The 14,239-nt window shown below is 56.3% G+C and overlaps 2 protein-coding genes across 3 annotated transcripts in view; one reads left to right on the top strand and one right to left on the bottom strand.

Moving 5' to 3' along the window:
* The window catches only part of DOCK6 (dedicator of cytokinesis 6), a 46,202-nt gene that overhangs the window by 7,004 nt on the left and 24,959 nt on the right, over positions 1–14,239 (top strand). For both annotated transcript variants that reach the window (XM_049788560.1, XM_049788559.1), the window contains exons 5-21: positions 52–181; positions 987–1,199; positions 1,432–1,517; positions 3,669–3,735; positions 3,843–3,992; positions 5,163–5,243; positions 5,334–5,490; positions 6,016–6,143; positions 6,236–6,326; positions 7,037–7,199; positions 10,655–10,772; positions 10,862–10,932; positions 11,216–11,354; positions 11,438–11,539; positions 12,005–12,091; positions 12,896–13,127; positions 13,610–13,771. In XM_049788560.1, coding sequence (XP_049644517.1) covers positions 52–181; positions 987–1,199; positions 1,432–1,517; positions 3,669–3,735; positions 3,843–3,992; positions 5,163–5,243; positions 5,334–5,490; positions 6,016–6,143; positions 6,236–6,326; positions 7,037–7,199; positions 10,655–10,772; positions 10,862–10,932; positions 11,216–11,354; positions 11,438–11,539; positions 12,005–12,091; positions 12,896–13,127; positions 13,610–13,771 — 2,177 coding nt within the window. The remainder of the gene's footprint in view (positions 1–51; positions 182–986; positions 1,200–1,431; positions 1,518–3,668; positions 3,736–3,842; positions 3,993–5,162; positions 5,244–5,333; positions 5,491–6,015; positions 6,144–6,235; positions 6,327–7,036; positions 7,200–10,654; positions 10,773–10,861; positions 10,933–11,215; positions 11,355–11,437; positions 11,540–12,004; positions 12,092–12,895; positions 13,128–13,609; positions 13,772–14,239) is intronic.
* Positions 7,597–9,489, bottom strand: ANGPTL8 (angiopoietin like 8). Its single transcript, XM_049788562.1, has 3 exons — positions 9,144–9,489; positions 8,841–9,002; positions 7,597–7,789 (listed from the first exon to the last, which is right to left on the bottom strand). The coding sequence occupies exons 1-3, from the start codon at positions 9,459–9,461 to the stop codon at positions 7,676–7,678; spliced, it is 594 nt and encodes a 197-aa protein (XP_049644519.1). The 5' UTR covers positions 9,462–9,489; the 3' UTR covers positions 7,597–7,675.

Raw genomic sequence — 14,239 nt, 5'->3', positions numbered from 1 at the left:
TGCCCGGGGATCCTCGGTGCCCACCATCCACTGCACCGACTGTGCCCCCAGGTACCAGTGTCTGAGTGCTGCCTACTGCCCTGTCACCACGGAGAAGCAGCGGGAACGCCAGAAAGGACTCACACGCCAGGTGTATGAGCAGGACGCCTCTGCCGATGAGAGGTCCGGCCCTGAGGACTCGGTGAGGCAGCCCTGGTGTGTGTGTGTGTGTGTGTGTGTGTGTGTGTGTGTGTGTGTGTGCGTGTTTGCACTAATACAAGTGCCCACCCAATGGTAGAAGAGGACCAGAGGGGCTACAAAGACAGCGCAGCAGTAGGGCATTTACCTTGCACTCGGCTGACCCAGGGAAGACCCGGTTTGATCCCCGGCATCCCACATGGTCCCCTGAGCCTGCCAGGAACGATTTCTGAGCAAAGAACCAGGAGTAACCCCTGAGTGCCACTGGGTGTAGCCCAAAAACCAAAAAGGAAAAAAGAAGCAGAGTGAGAGTGCAGAGGGGAGGGAAAGGTGCTTGCCTTGTGCCCAGGTCAGGAGGAAGCTGAGCTGGGGTTGTAATGGGGGGTTGGGGTGTCTGGCTGTGCCAGAGCTGAGACTGGGACTTTGTCAGGCAGAGTCCTGCCTCAATGATAGCTCCCGTAGGAAGAAATCTGACCTCTGAACAGTGAATAAAATCCCAGGGACCAGAGTAATTACACAGCAGTAGGGTTTTGATCCCCAGGTTTGACCCCCAGCATCCCATATGGTTCACTGAGCCTGCCAGGAGTGATTTCTGAGTGCAGAGCCTGGAGGAACCCCTGTTTTGGGTGTGGCCCAAAACAAAACAAAATCCCAGGGAAGATTCTCATTGGCCCAGCCCGGCCAAGTACTTAATCTTCCAGCCAGTCCCTGTAGGCCAGCAGAAGTGTGTTCTGCTCAACCTCTCAAGGCCTAGCCCTTGGAAGGTGTATCTAGCTGGCGCTTAATGCGTGCACATTCTCCACTGACAGGATGATCCCCGGCATAGCTCAGGCTCCCCAGAGGACACCCCGCGAAGCAGCGGCGCCTCTGGCATCTTTGACCTGAGGAATTTGGCCGCCGATTCTTTGCTGCCCAGCTTGCTGGAGCGAGCAGTGCCGGAGGAAGTGGACCGGCGGAATGAATCTCTACGACGGCAGAACCGGCCTCGCTCACTGCTCACCCTCTACCCAGCACCCGATGAGGTGGGTGCCTCCTGGCAGAAGCCACAGAGATGCCACCCAGATGCAGAGACGGGTCATGATGGGGATTTTCTGCTTGTGCCTTGCAAGGCTGTCAGAGAAGGAAGGCTGCCTGGAGGAAGTGTGGGCCTCAGTTGCAATCTGTGCAGGGAACACCCTGAGGTGGACATGGTGGAGGGGAGAAGACAGACACCCGGTCCTGTCTTGGAGCTGTGTCTTGTCTCCCCATCTGCAGGAAGAGGCAGTAGAACGCTGCAGCCGGCCAGAACCGCCACGGGAGCACTTCGGACAGAGGATCCTGGTCAAATGTCTGTCCCTAAAGTGAGTGTGTGAACCCCACTTTGCAAAACCTTTACCCCAGCCCTTATCCGTTGGATCCCTGGGTCCTTCCTTCTTTGTTGTTGTTGTTGGTGGTGGTGGTTTTGGGGCCACACTCGGTGGATTCAGGTGTTCTTCCTGGCTCTGCTCAGAAATCGCTCCTGGGATGCTGAGGAGGATCAAATCTGGGTCTGTCTCTGGCTGGCTGCATGCAAGGTGCAAGGCAAATGCCTTACTGCTGTGCAATCACTAGCCTCCTCCCAGTTCTTTCTTTTGTGGGAGAGTTTGGGTCACACCCAGCAGCCCTCAGGGGTTCCTCCTGGCTCTACACTCAGAAACCGCTCCTGGCAGGCTTGGGGGACCATATGGGATGCTGGGATTCGCACCACTGTCCTGCATGCAAGACAAAACCCCTACCTCCATGCTATCTCTCTGTCTCTCTGGCCCCCTTTTTTTTTTTTTTTAGTTTTTGAGTCACCCCGGCAGCACTTAGGGGTTACTCCTGGCTCTGCGCTCAGAAATCACTTCTGGCAGGCTCTGGGGACCATATGGGATGCTGGGGTTCCAACCACTATCCTTCTGCATGCAAGGCAAACGCCTTACCACCATGCTATCTCTCTGGCCCCTGCTCCCAGTCTCTAGAGCCCCGCCTCAAGGTCTTTAATAGTCCTGATAAGTATGACCACGCCCCAATACTTGAGGCCCCGCCCACATACATTCTAGCTCCACCCCAAGTCCTTTCATAGCTCTGCCAGGACCTCTTAGCCACGCCCTCAAGACCATTAAAGTCCTGGCAAACCCTAGCCCCGCCCCAGCCCCTTAGCTCCGCCCCTGCCCTGTACTAACCACGCCCTCAGCCTCTACTTAGCTCCTCCCCCAATATTCTGTTTTTGTTTTTGTTTTTGTTTTGGGTCACACCTGGCAGTGCTCAGGGGTTACTCCTGGCTCCACGCTCAGAAATCCCCCCTGGCAGGCAAGGGGGACCATATGGGATGCCGGGATTTGAACCAATGACCTTCACATGAAAGGCAAACGCCTTACTTCCATGCTATCTCTCCCGCCCCAATATTCTGGACCCTCCAGAGCCCCACTCAAGACCCCCAGGGTTGCGGGTGGGCACACATGGTGGCTTGTACTACCGCAGCCCCCCAGCCTCCCATCTTTTGGTTTGGGTTGGTTCTGGGGCCATGCTTCTGCCCTCAGGGGTGGCTCTGGACCACTCCGCTCGGGATCTCTCAGCTTTAGCCGCCCCCCCCCCCCAGGCTCCCCAGCCTTAGGCCTCTGGATTCTGGCCCACTGCCACCCTAGGCCCCTCTGCTGTCCCCGCTGGGGACGCCTGCAATGCGTGGGAACCGGCGGGCAGGATGTGGCCTTGGACCCCAGCTGGGCCGGGTTCCTGCCTGGATGCTGCAGGAAGAGGAGGCCTGGTTTGGCCAGAGGCAGGCGGGGACACCTCCCGCCAAACAGCCAGCTTAGCTCCTCCTTTGGGTGCCTGTGGCCACTTTTCAAACTCTCATTGAGGCCTGCTGTATGCCAAACGTCCAGCTGGGATGTCCCTGGGGGAGACGGTGATGAGAGTCTTACAGCTGGAAGGGGAGATGAGGCTGATCTGGTTCCCAGAACACAGCTTAGGTTGCTTTGTCTTTTGTTTTTGTTTTGTTTTGTTTTGGGGCCACACCTGGCTCAGGGCTTACTCCTGCCTTGCACTCAGAGCTCATTCCTAGAGGGATTCTGGGGACCCTGTGTGGGGCTGGGGATCAAAATAGAGTTGGCTGCATGCAAGACCCTTGGATGATCTCTCCAGCCCCTAACTTGCTTCTGTTGGGTTTGGGGGCAACACTGGTTGGTACTCAGGCTTTGCTCCTGGCAGGGCTCAGAGGGACCGTATGGGAAACCGGGGATCGACTGAACCCATGTCTGGTGTGTTCAAAGCAATACCCTCCCCATTGTACTATCACACCACCCCAACAACAGGCTCTGAGCCCTCCCATACATAACCTATGTGGTTGCTATGAGGTCCTCTGGGGATCAGATATCACCCCACTCCCCACTGTGTGTGAATTTGGGTGGGGATTCTGGAGGGAACCTCTGAGTTGGGTTTCAGACTTCTGGAGAGCCCCAAGAATCCCTCCCAGAGACCCCCATCTACCGCAGGTTCGAGATCGAAATTGAACCCATCTTCGGCATCTTGGCGCTGTATGATGTGCGGGAGAAAAAGAAGGTAGGTGCCCCCCATCTCTCTCCCCTAATTTTGCTCCTCCTCCTTGCCGGGGCTGTGGACTTCCTGGAGGCAGAGGCATGGGTTTCAACTCTCGCTGATGCTTCCAGATCTCAGAGAACTTCTACTTCGACCTGAACTCGGACTCCACCAAGGGGCTGCTGAAGGCCCATGGCACGCACCCCGCCATCTCCACCCTGGCTCGGTCCGCCATCTTTTCCATCACCTATCCATCGCCTGACATCTTCCTAGTCATCAAGGTGCCTACGTGTGTTTGGTTTGGGGGACGAGGGCTGATGACAGGATAAAGATGTGGGGGTCCCTGCGCTCAGGAAAGAAGGCAGACATGTTGCCAAGGAGGGCAATTTCTGAGCATAGAGCCAGGAGTAACCCCTGAGTGCTGCCGGGTGTGACCCCCCCCTCCAAAAAAAAAAGAAATCCTCAGGGCTTTCATGCAGAGGTGACTATTGAGCTGAGTCCCCTGAAATGGGCAGCCTGGGGAGAAATGGCCACTGGATTGTACAAATAAACATTTCCTTTCCTTATTCTTTTTTCCTTTTGTTTTTGAACCACACCCAGCCATGCTGAGGGCTTCTAGCTCAGAAATTGCTCCTGGCAGGCTTGGGGGGATCCTCTGGGATGCCGGCAATTGTACCCAGGTCAGCTGCCTTGCAAGGCAAACACCCTCCCCACTGTGCTATCGGTCTGGCCCCAGATAAACATTTCTTAGGAGTTTATTTTTTTATTATTATTTTTTCTAGTTGAGAGTGGGAATAAAGAAGACTAGTTGGTACATTGCTATGGCATTTTCTTTCTTTAAAAAAATTTTTTTTTTGTTTGATTTTTTTTGGCCACACTCAGCGGTGCTCAGGGCTGTCTCCTGGTTCTGCACTCAGGAATTATTTCTGGAGGTGATCGAGAGAACATAGGGAAATGTGGGGAATACGAACTGGGGTCTGATGAGTCCAAGTTGCCCCTTTCTCTGCCAGGAGTAACCCCTGAACACCACCAGGTGTGACCCCCCCAAAAATTTTTTTTTGGTTTTTGGGTTACACCCGGCAGCGCTCAGGGGTTACTCCTGGCTCTATGCTTAGAAATCGCTCCTGGGGGGCCGGAGAGATAGCATGGAAGTAAAAGCGTTTGCCTTACATCCAAGAAGGATGGTGGTTCGAATCCCGGCATCCCATATGGTCCCCCGTGCCATATATATATATATATATATATATATATATATATATATATACATATATATATATATATATATATATATATATATATATATATATATATATATATATCGCTCCTGGCGGGCTCGGGGGACATCAGCGACATCCCCCAAAAATTGTTTAATGATGGGGTGCCCCGGGGCAGGTCGAATATTGGCCCTTGGATCTCAGGAAGGTGATGGGTTCTGCCCTGTGTCCCCCCAGCTGGAGAAGGTGCTGCAGCAGGGGGACATCAGCGAGTGCTGCGAGCCCTACATGGTGATGAAGGAGGCGGACACAGCCAAGGTAAGGGCGTGCATTGCATGCAGGCCGTCCAGGGACCCCCAGCGCCTCCAGGGGCTGCAGGCTCTAAGCCGGGTGGGGGGTCTTTTGCAGAATAAAGAGAAGCTGGAGAAGCTGCGCCTGGCGGCCGAGCAGTTCTGCACCCGACTGGGCCGCTACCGCATGCCCTTCGCCTGGACAGCCGTGCACTTGGCCAACATAGTCAGCAGCGCCGGCCAGTCGGACCGCGACTCCTCCGACTCCGAGGGCGGTAGGATGCGCGAGGCTGGACCAGTGGGCGGGGCTTTCGGGGCGGGGCTAGATGAGGAGCTGGGCTTTTCATAGGTTGAAGTCTGACAGATGGGCGGGGTCTGTTAGGGGGCTGGGTGAAATGCAGAGCCTGGGATTTCATAGGCTGGGGCGGGGACTGATTGAGGGAGGGGCGTGGCTAGCTGTGGGGCGGGATTAAATGCAGAGCCTGGGATTTCATAGGCTGGGGCTGGACATATTTACATACAGGGCGTGGCTAGCTGTGGGCGGGGTTAAATGCAGAGAATGGGATTTCATAGGCTGGGAATACGGGGCGTGGCTAGTGGTAGGGCGGGACTAGATGCGGAGCTGAGAGCGTTCATAGGCTGGAGCGGGCTTGAGTGAAGGACAGGGGCGGGGCTATAGGGAGGAGAAGTAACAGTGCCCTCTGCTGGTCGGCCTCGGTACCTCCTCTGACTCCCCAGGATTGCTCCATGCCAAGGCCTTTGCCTCTGTAGGCTCAGTGGCTGTCACTGTCTCCCCTTAGAGCGCAGACCGGCCTGGACAGACCGCCGCCGCCGGGGTCCCCAGGACCGGACAAATAGTGGGGATGACACCTGCAGTTTCTCTGGCTTCCGCCCAGCCACACTAACAGTCACCAACTTCTTTAAGCAGGTGGAGTGTCTGTGGCTAGTCCCTGGGCTGTAGAAAGGGAGGTCATGTGGGGGGCCACCTATATCAGCTCAGGGGTTGTCCCGTGTCTGCAGGAGGCTGAGAGGCTGAGCGACGAGGATCTCTTCAAGTTCCTGGCTGACATGCGGCGTCCATCCTCCCTTCGGCGCCTGCGCCCCGTGACTGGTGTGTAATGCACCCCATAACCAAAGGGACATCAGGTGTACTCCGCTATGTCATGCCCCACCTGTGAGACCAGGGATGACTGTAGTAGGCAAAACCCCTGATTCCAGAAGCTGGAACTTCTGATGTGGGCCATTTGGGGGGGGGGCACACCCAGGGATACTCAGGGCTCACTCCTGGCTGTGGAATTTCTCCTGGTGGTGCTTGGGGGATCCTATGGGCTGCCAGGGATCAAACCAGGACTGGTAACTTGCAAGGGAAACGCCCTCCCAGCTTGCTATCACTCTGGCTCCAGACATATTTTAGTATCTCAAACAATGAGACAGATCTCAGTGGGAGAATTGAGGCATGAGGGTGGAGCTAATGAGAAATAGGGGGCAATAATTGAGATTTAGGGGGATCTGGAAAGATAGGTCAGCAAGCTAGTTGAGTGTCTTTCATGTGGCTGACCTTGGATTCGATTCCTGCTACCACATATAGTTCTTGGAGCACCGCCAGGAGTGATTCCTGAGTGCAGCGCCAGTGGTTAGCCCTGAGCACTGCCAGGTGTACCCGAAAGACAAAAGATAAAGAAAAAGAGGAGTTGGGGGTCACTTCTACCGTAGCACCTTAAGGCTTGGAGCATTACCAAGTCCTGGGGGGGGATCCAGACCCTAGACCCCAGCTGGCTTCTTTCAGCCAAATGCTAAGCAAGCTTCCACGTCCTTCCTTAGCTCAACTCAAGATCGACATCTCCCCAGCCCCCGAGAACCCCCACTTCTGTCTCTCCCCGGAGCTGCTTCATGTTAAACCCTACCCAGACCCCCGAGGTCGGCCCACCAAAGAAATCCTGGAGTTCCCGGCCCGAGAGGTCTACGCCCCTCACACCAGCTACAGGTATTGCCCCCAGCACCCTGGCATGGCCTTGACATGGCGTGGTCCCCCATTTTCTCCCAGACACACAGACACAAGACGGGGGGAAATGCCTCTGCTCTGCTTTAATGGGGGGCACACAGGTCAATGAAGGGGGTGCCCGTCCTTCTTCCACTCTGCCCCCATGGGCCACACGTCCTCGGCCTGCATCACTGCGCCTGCTCACATCTGGGCTCCGTGGCTGAGCTCTGTGGCGGGGCTCCGTGGCCGGAAGCTGGGCTGCCCCTTCTCCGATCTGCTCAAGCGCCCTGTGGGGCATGGGCATGGCCCTAGTGCCCGGGCTGCACATCTGGATCCTTAGCTGGTCCCCAGGTTGGCTCAAGCTGGGAGCGCTGCAGTGTGGAGCCTGCGATGGGGGTGATACCGCCGTTTAGTCCCGCACATTCGGGCCCCCAATTCAGCTGCCTCAGACACCCTTCCTGGGCTCGTTCTGCCTCCACTTACCTCTCCTGGATCTGTCGCAGGCGCCTCTGTTGCGCCTCCATCTCTTGCTTCTGTCTCTGTACATGGCCAGTGAGGGCCCAGATGACGTGACTCTGCTTGTCCGCGCGAGCCTGAGGGGGGTCAGGGCAGAAGCTTTAGCTGGGGCCGCCTTCCCATCTCCCCCCTTCTGAGATCCTCCAACTACGCTTTCCTGCCACTCTGGCCTCAAGTTTCCCACCTGTCAAACGGTATAAAGAGGGGGCAAAGCCTGAGCGTCCTTTAGACTCTGCAAGGGCAGAAAACTACTGGATAATTCTTTGCGTCTTGCAGGAATCGTAAATTAAGTTTGTTGAGGGAGATCTGAGTATTTTAGTTGCAATGAGTCCCCGACTCTGCACTGGAGCATTAGGTGGTATTATTTGAAAATGGGGGAAATTGAGGCACAGCAAGGGACATGGAGTTTGCCCAGAGATTCATGGGGTAGAGGTGTATGGCACCAGAATGCCAACCTTGGGAATCTCTCGCAGTGGTCCTCAAACTATGGCCCGCGGGCCACATATTGTATTTGTATCTGTTTTGTTTCTTTTTTTTTTTATTTTTTTTATTTTTATTTTTTATTTTTGGGCCACACCCGGTAATGCTCAGGGGTTACTCCTGGCTATGTGCTCAGAAGTTGCTCCTGGCTTGGGGGACCATATGGGACACCGGGGGATCGAACCGCGGTCCGTCCAAGGCTAGCGCAGGCAAGGCAGGCACCTTACCTTTAGCGCCACCGCCCGGCCCCTGTTTTGTTTCTTCATTGCAAAGTAAGATCTATGCAGTGTGCATAAGAATTCGTTCATAAGTTTTGTTTTTACTAGAGTCAGACCCTCCAATGGTCTGAGGGAGAGTGAACTGGCCCCCTGTTTAAAAAGTTTGAGGACCCCTGCAAGTCTAGGGCACAGTTAGGGTCTCAATTCTCAGGGAGGAAAGTCCCCTTTTCTAGGGGGAGGGAAGTAGGGGCCACACCTAGTGGTGCTCAGGGTTTATTTCTGGCTCTGGGCTCTGGGCTCACTTCTAGCAATGCCCAGGGACCTTTTGGGGACAGGGAATGGACCCAAGTCTCTTGCCTGCAAAATTAAATCCTACACTTTCAAAGTCCTTAAACCCAGCACATTCTTTTCAGCCCAAAGTTCCTTTTACCTTTAAGGCCTCAAATTCTTGATTGGCAGGGCCCAGCCAGGCGCCCCTCAGCTGCGTTTCCAGCCGCTGCATGGTCTCCCGGAGCACCAGCTGCCCCTGGGCCACTTCCCCCAGCATCTCAGCCGTGGCCTCTGCCTGCAGTTTCAGAATATCTTCTTCTACCTGAGAGACACACAGTGGCCCGTCAGAGTGTGACCAGGGCATCTCTGCTCACCTGAACCCTTTAAGAACCTGGGCCCCTCAGCCATGACCACCCACTGCACACTCTTATTCACCCCTCAGTATCCCCACCGCCATGCCCACCTGCATCTCCAGTAGATTCGTTCGGAGCTTCAGGGCTGCATCCCGACCATGGCTGAGCTCCTGCCCCAGGAAGCCGAGTGTCTGGCCGTAGAGGCCCAGGCTGTGACTGGCCTCCCGAAGCCGGGTCTCTGTGGCCCTGTATACGCCATTGAGGGCTTGCCCCAGCTGCAAGGCCCCGTGAAAGAGAAGCGTGAGCTCCTCCTGCTGGGCTGGTGTTGGGTCCCCCACAGGGGCCGCCAGGGTGGGCACAAAGGCCAGAGCACAGAGAAGGCACATGCTGAGCACAGCCATAGTGGGTGAGGCTCTGGGTGCAGTCATGGTTGAAGCGGCTGTGAGTGTAAGTCTAGCTCTGTGGCTCTGAGGCTTCAGCCACAGCGGAGCAGCTGGCTTTTATGCACCCAGGCCTGCCCTTAACCCCCGGTCAATTGTTAACCTGGCCAGCCGGGCGGCCTGTGTTGTGCAAGGGGCTGGCAGAAGCCGCATAGTTGCATCAGGCCCATGTCTGGCCCACGCTGCCTTGGGCTCAGGGCCAGGTGTGGACTGGGGGCACTGCGAGGAGAACAGGGCCTGGGAGCTGTCTGAGAGAAGACAGGGACTGAGAGGTTTTATTGGGGCGCTGGTTACTGGAGCTCAAGCACCCGTTCTTTCCACTCAGCCTGGGATACGGGTCTGCAGACACTAGAGCCATGGGAAGCCCTGCAGCCTGAACCCGGTTGGGTCTCCTCTCAAAGGTGGCCAAGCACCGCTGTTCTCTCAGCCAAAGTGACAAAGCGCTCAAGTATACCCCCCCGCCCAATTTAGGGTCCTGGGGAGAAAGAACCAAAGCTCTGAGCTCCAGGACAGAGGCTGAGCTGAGCTGGTTGTGTTTGGTGCAATTATTGTGGTTATTTTTGTATGGTTATTTCTTTTTCGTTTTGTTTTATTTCTTTTGGCTTTTGAGCCATACCCGGCGGTGCTCAGGGCTGACTCCTGGCTCTGAGCTTAGAAATCTCCCCTGGCACTGCTCAGGGGTCCTTATGGGGTGCTGGGGATCAAATCTGGATCAGCCACGTGCAAAGCAAATGCCCTCCCATAATTGTGGCTATTCTGTTTGCTCTCATGGGGGTGTCAGCTGAAGGCCCCCACTCTCCATTTGTGAATAAGGAGGACTGAAAGGCCCAGAGGGAAGGAAAGTAGGCCCTACCTACCTCTACCTCCAATTCCTGCCTCAGTTTCCATTCTTGTTTGGGGGCCACACCCAGCCATGCTCAGGACTTACTCCTGCCTCTGCACTCAGGGATCCCCTCCTGGTGGGGATCATGGGGGGGATAACGCCTTTGGGGTACCTGAGATCGCCTGGGTCAGCCTCGGGTAGGGTAAACACTTTCCCTGCTGTTCTCTCCCTACATTCCTCAGTTCCACTCTGGAAGTTTCCATCACATGACTGTGGGGAGTCGCTTCTGGGCATAAGGAGGAAGAGATCCTCTCCCTCATGCCCAGCCTGGCACCCCTCTCTCTTTGTGTCTCCACAGAAACCTGCTCTATGTATATCCACACAGTCTCAATTTCAGCAGCCGCCAGGGCTCAGTGCGTAACCTGGCGGTCCGCATCCAATACATGGCAGGCGAGGATCCCAGCCAGGCACTACCGGTCAGTGACCCACCACGGGAGGTCCCTCAGAGATGGGGGAAGCCCTGGTGGGGTCCCTCATGCTCGCCTCTGCTCCCCCCCACCCAAAGGTCATCTTCGGCAAGTCCAGCTGTAGTGAATTCACCCGCGAGGCCTTCACACCGGTTGTCTACCATAACAAGTATGGGGGTGCCTGGGCAGGGTCCCCACAGATCAATGGGAGGAAATGAGGCTGAGAGGGGGATCCCAGCCATCCTGCAGAAACACCAACTCTGGTCCTATTAGGTCTCCTGAGGGTTTTTTTTTTTGGGGGGGGCAGACTTGGTAATGTTCAGGGGTTCCTCTTGGCTCTGTGCTCAGGAATCGCTCCTGGCTGTGCTCAGGGAAAACCAAGAGGATGCCGGGGATTGAACTTAGTTTGGCTGTGTGCAAAGCAACCCCACTGTCCTCTTACTTTGGCCTAGGTCCCCCGAATTCTACGAGGAATTTAAACTACGTCTCCCGGCTTGCGTGACTGACAACCACCATTTACTCTTCACTTTCTATCACATCAGCTGCCAGCCCCGCCCGGGCACGGCGCTGGAGACTCCAGTGGGGTTCACGGTAAGCCCCTCTTCCTCGCTTGCTACCCCCAGACACCCCCTGAAGCTCAGGCCTGACCCTTCTCTGTCCCCCACTTCCTGCAGTGGATCCCTCTCCTGCAACATGGCCGCTTGCGGACCGGGCCCTTCTGTCTCCCCGTCTCCGTGGACCAGCCGCCCCCCAGCTACTCTGTGCTCACCCCCGATGTAAGTGCCTCCCCGCAGTCTGGGCGGCCTCTCGGCTCTGTACTACAGTGCTCGGGCTGACTCCTGGCTTGGTGCTCAGGGCAGAAGGTCTTATTGGGTGCCAAGGATCGAACCTGGCCTGGCCACGTGCATAAATGACATCCACATTGCTGGCCTATCTCTTGTTTTTCACAAATTACCTTCTGCCCCTTCACCCCTCATTGCCCTCCTGCACCCCCATTGTCCATGAGCCCCCCAGTCACCCATGAAGATGCCCCCAAACTTCTCCCCACCCTGAGGATCTCTTGCTCTGCACCCCTAGCTTCCTTTCGTGTCTCCCCAAGGTTCCATCCTGCCTGCCTTCTCTCACACACGTGTTCTTCCGCCTGCCAGGGCTGCCCTCAGGCCACCCTGTGTTGCAATGCCCTGGAGGGGCACCCCCATTGGGTGGGGGACGGGGACCCACCAGGCACGTCCTGCACGCAGGTGGCGCTGCCGGGCATGCGCTGGGTGGATGGTCACAAGGGCGTGTTCAGCGTGGAGCTCACAGCTGTGTCCTCCGTGCACCCCCAGGTAAGATCGGCCAGGGTGGGGGGGAACCCAGGAAGCTGGAGGCGGAGGCGAGGCACTGGTGGCAGCATTGGGCAACATTGGGCCACGGCCAGGGACCGGGCTTGGGCCTGGGCCGGGGACATGGATGTGACTTTGGCCACTTGGGCGGGATCCCAGGGTAGCTGCTGACTCAGGTTGGAGAGGCTGGACACCCCTGCCTTCAGCCCTGCCCCACTGATGCCTTATATGGTCTCATGTCCCCCCCTCTTTTTTTTTTCTTTTTTTGAACTTTGGGTTACATCTGGCAGCACTCGGGTTACTCCTGGCTCTGCACTCAGGAATTGCTCCTGGCAGACTCGGGGGACCCTATGGGATGCTGTGGATTGAACCCGGGTTGGCTGCATGCAATGCCTTACCCATTGTGCTCTCCCTCTGGCCTCACATCCCCATTTTTCTTAAGGGAAGAAGTTGGGGGACTCTCCTGGCAGTGCTTAGGGCCCACCTTTAACTCCTGCCCTCCTTGGCAAATGTTGGCTCAGCCAGTCCAGAAGATACCCCTCTATTCAGCTTGTTCCCCTCTTTCTTCATCTGCTCTGTTTTTGGTTTTTGGGTCACATCCGGTGGCATTCAGGGGTTACTCCTGGTTCTGCACTCAGAAATTGCTTCTGGCAGGCTCAGGGGACCATATGGGGTGCCGGGGATCAAACCCAGGTCTGTCCCAGGTTGGCCATGTGAAGGCAAACAGCATATTACTGTGCTACCACTCTGGTCCCTTCATCTGGTCCTTTTCTGTTCTACCCCTGCCTGCTGCGTCCCCCCTACCAGGACCCCCACCTGGAGAAGTTCTTCACCCTGGTGCACGTCCTGGAGGAGGGGGCCTTCCCGTTCCGCCTCAAGGACGCGGTGCTGAGTGAGGGCACAGTGGAGCAGGAGCTGCGGGCCAGTCTGGCTGCCCTGCGCCTCGCTAGCCCAGAACCCCTGGTCGCCTTCTCCCACCATGTCCTGGACAAGCTCGTTCGACTGGTCGTGCGGCCCCCCATCATCTGTGGCCAGATCGGTGAGCCATGGCACACCTGAGTCGCTCCCCTTTCGGGACACAACACCCCCAATTCCCTCCTGGGCCCCTGCACCTGGCAGCTCATTGATCTCTCCAGCTTTAGTTTCCCCAGCTGCAAGACAGTCTCCCCAGCAACCTCCAAGCCCTCTCTGGGCTTCAAGCAAAGCCTTTGCTGGGTTTTGATGCTCTGATCTTGAGCCCTGGGGTTGTTTCTTTTTCTTTCTTTTTTTTTTTTTTTTGGTTTTTGGGCCACACCCGGTAACACTCAGGGGTTACTCCTGGCTATGTGCTCAGAAGTTGCTCCTGGCTTGGGGGACCATATGGGACACCGGGGGATCGAACCGCGGCTCGTCCAAGGCTAGCGCAGGCAAGGCAGGCACCTTACCTTTAGTGCCACTGCCCGGCCCCCCTGGGGTTGTTTCCTTGGGGAAGACACTGAGCCCTGTGCCCCAGAACATGACCTGTGTTCCCTCCCCTGGCAGTGAACCTGGGCCGAGGAGCCTTTGAGGCGATGGCTCATGTCGTCAGCGTGGTCCACCGGAGCCTGGAGGCCGCCCAGGACAGTCGTGGGCACTGCCCGCTCTTGGCGGCCTATGTCTACTATGCCTTCCGCCTGCCTGGCACTGAGCTCAGCCTGCCTGGTGGTGAGTGTTGGGTGTGTGTGTGTGTGTGTGTGTGTGTGTGTGTGTGTGTGTGTGTGTGTGTGTCAGAACTCTAGAAGGAATAGCAGCATGTACCAAGGCCCTGAGGTCACCAGGGCCTGCAGCAGCGCCTTGAGGGCCCAGATGAGATTCCCTTGCTATGTAAGTTTGGGCTCCACCCCCAAGGGGATGGGCCTCTGGATTGGCAGGTAGTTGAGCCAATCAGCAAGTATCCTGGGTGGCTGGTCTCAGGGTACTCAAGATGGAATGGAGGAACCCCCCAGTTCTGCCCCCAATAAGCTCTGCAGAGCCACACCAATGAGTCAACATCTCTGGGCCTGTTTTCTATTTGTAAAGGGCAATTTCAGGGCCAGCCCCCCCCCCACACACACACAATGATTTTCCATCCAAATGCTTTATTTCTGTGACCGCGGCGTTTAAGTGGGATTTTTGATTTTTGATTTTTTTGGT

The sequence above is a fragment of the Suncus etruscus genome, chromosome 15 (assembly GCF_024139225.1).
Source record: "Suncus etruscus isolate mSunEtr1 chromosome 15, mSunEtr1.pri.cur, whole genome shotgun sequence".
NCBI lineage: Eukaryota > Metazoa > Chordata > Mammalia > Eulipotyphla > Soricidae > Suncus > Suncus etruscus.
Note: the sequence above shows the minus strand (reverse complement) of the source record. Positions and strands in the feature narration are given on the sequence as shown.

Coding starts and splice junctions, on each gene's coding strand:
- ANGPTL8 (XM_049788562.1), bottom strand. CDS start 9,461: ATGACTGCACCCAGAGCCTCACCCACTATGGCTGTGCTCAGCATGTGC. Junction 9,003..9,143: donor CGAATCTACTGGAGATGCAG/GTGGGCATGGCG, acceptor TGTGTCTCTCAG/GTAGAAGAAGATATTCTGAA. Junction 7,790..8,840: donor AAGAATTTGAGGCCTTAAAG/GTAAAAGGAACT, acceptor GACCCCCCTCAG/GCTCGCGCGGACAAGCAGAG.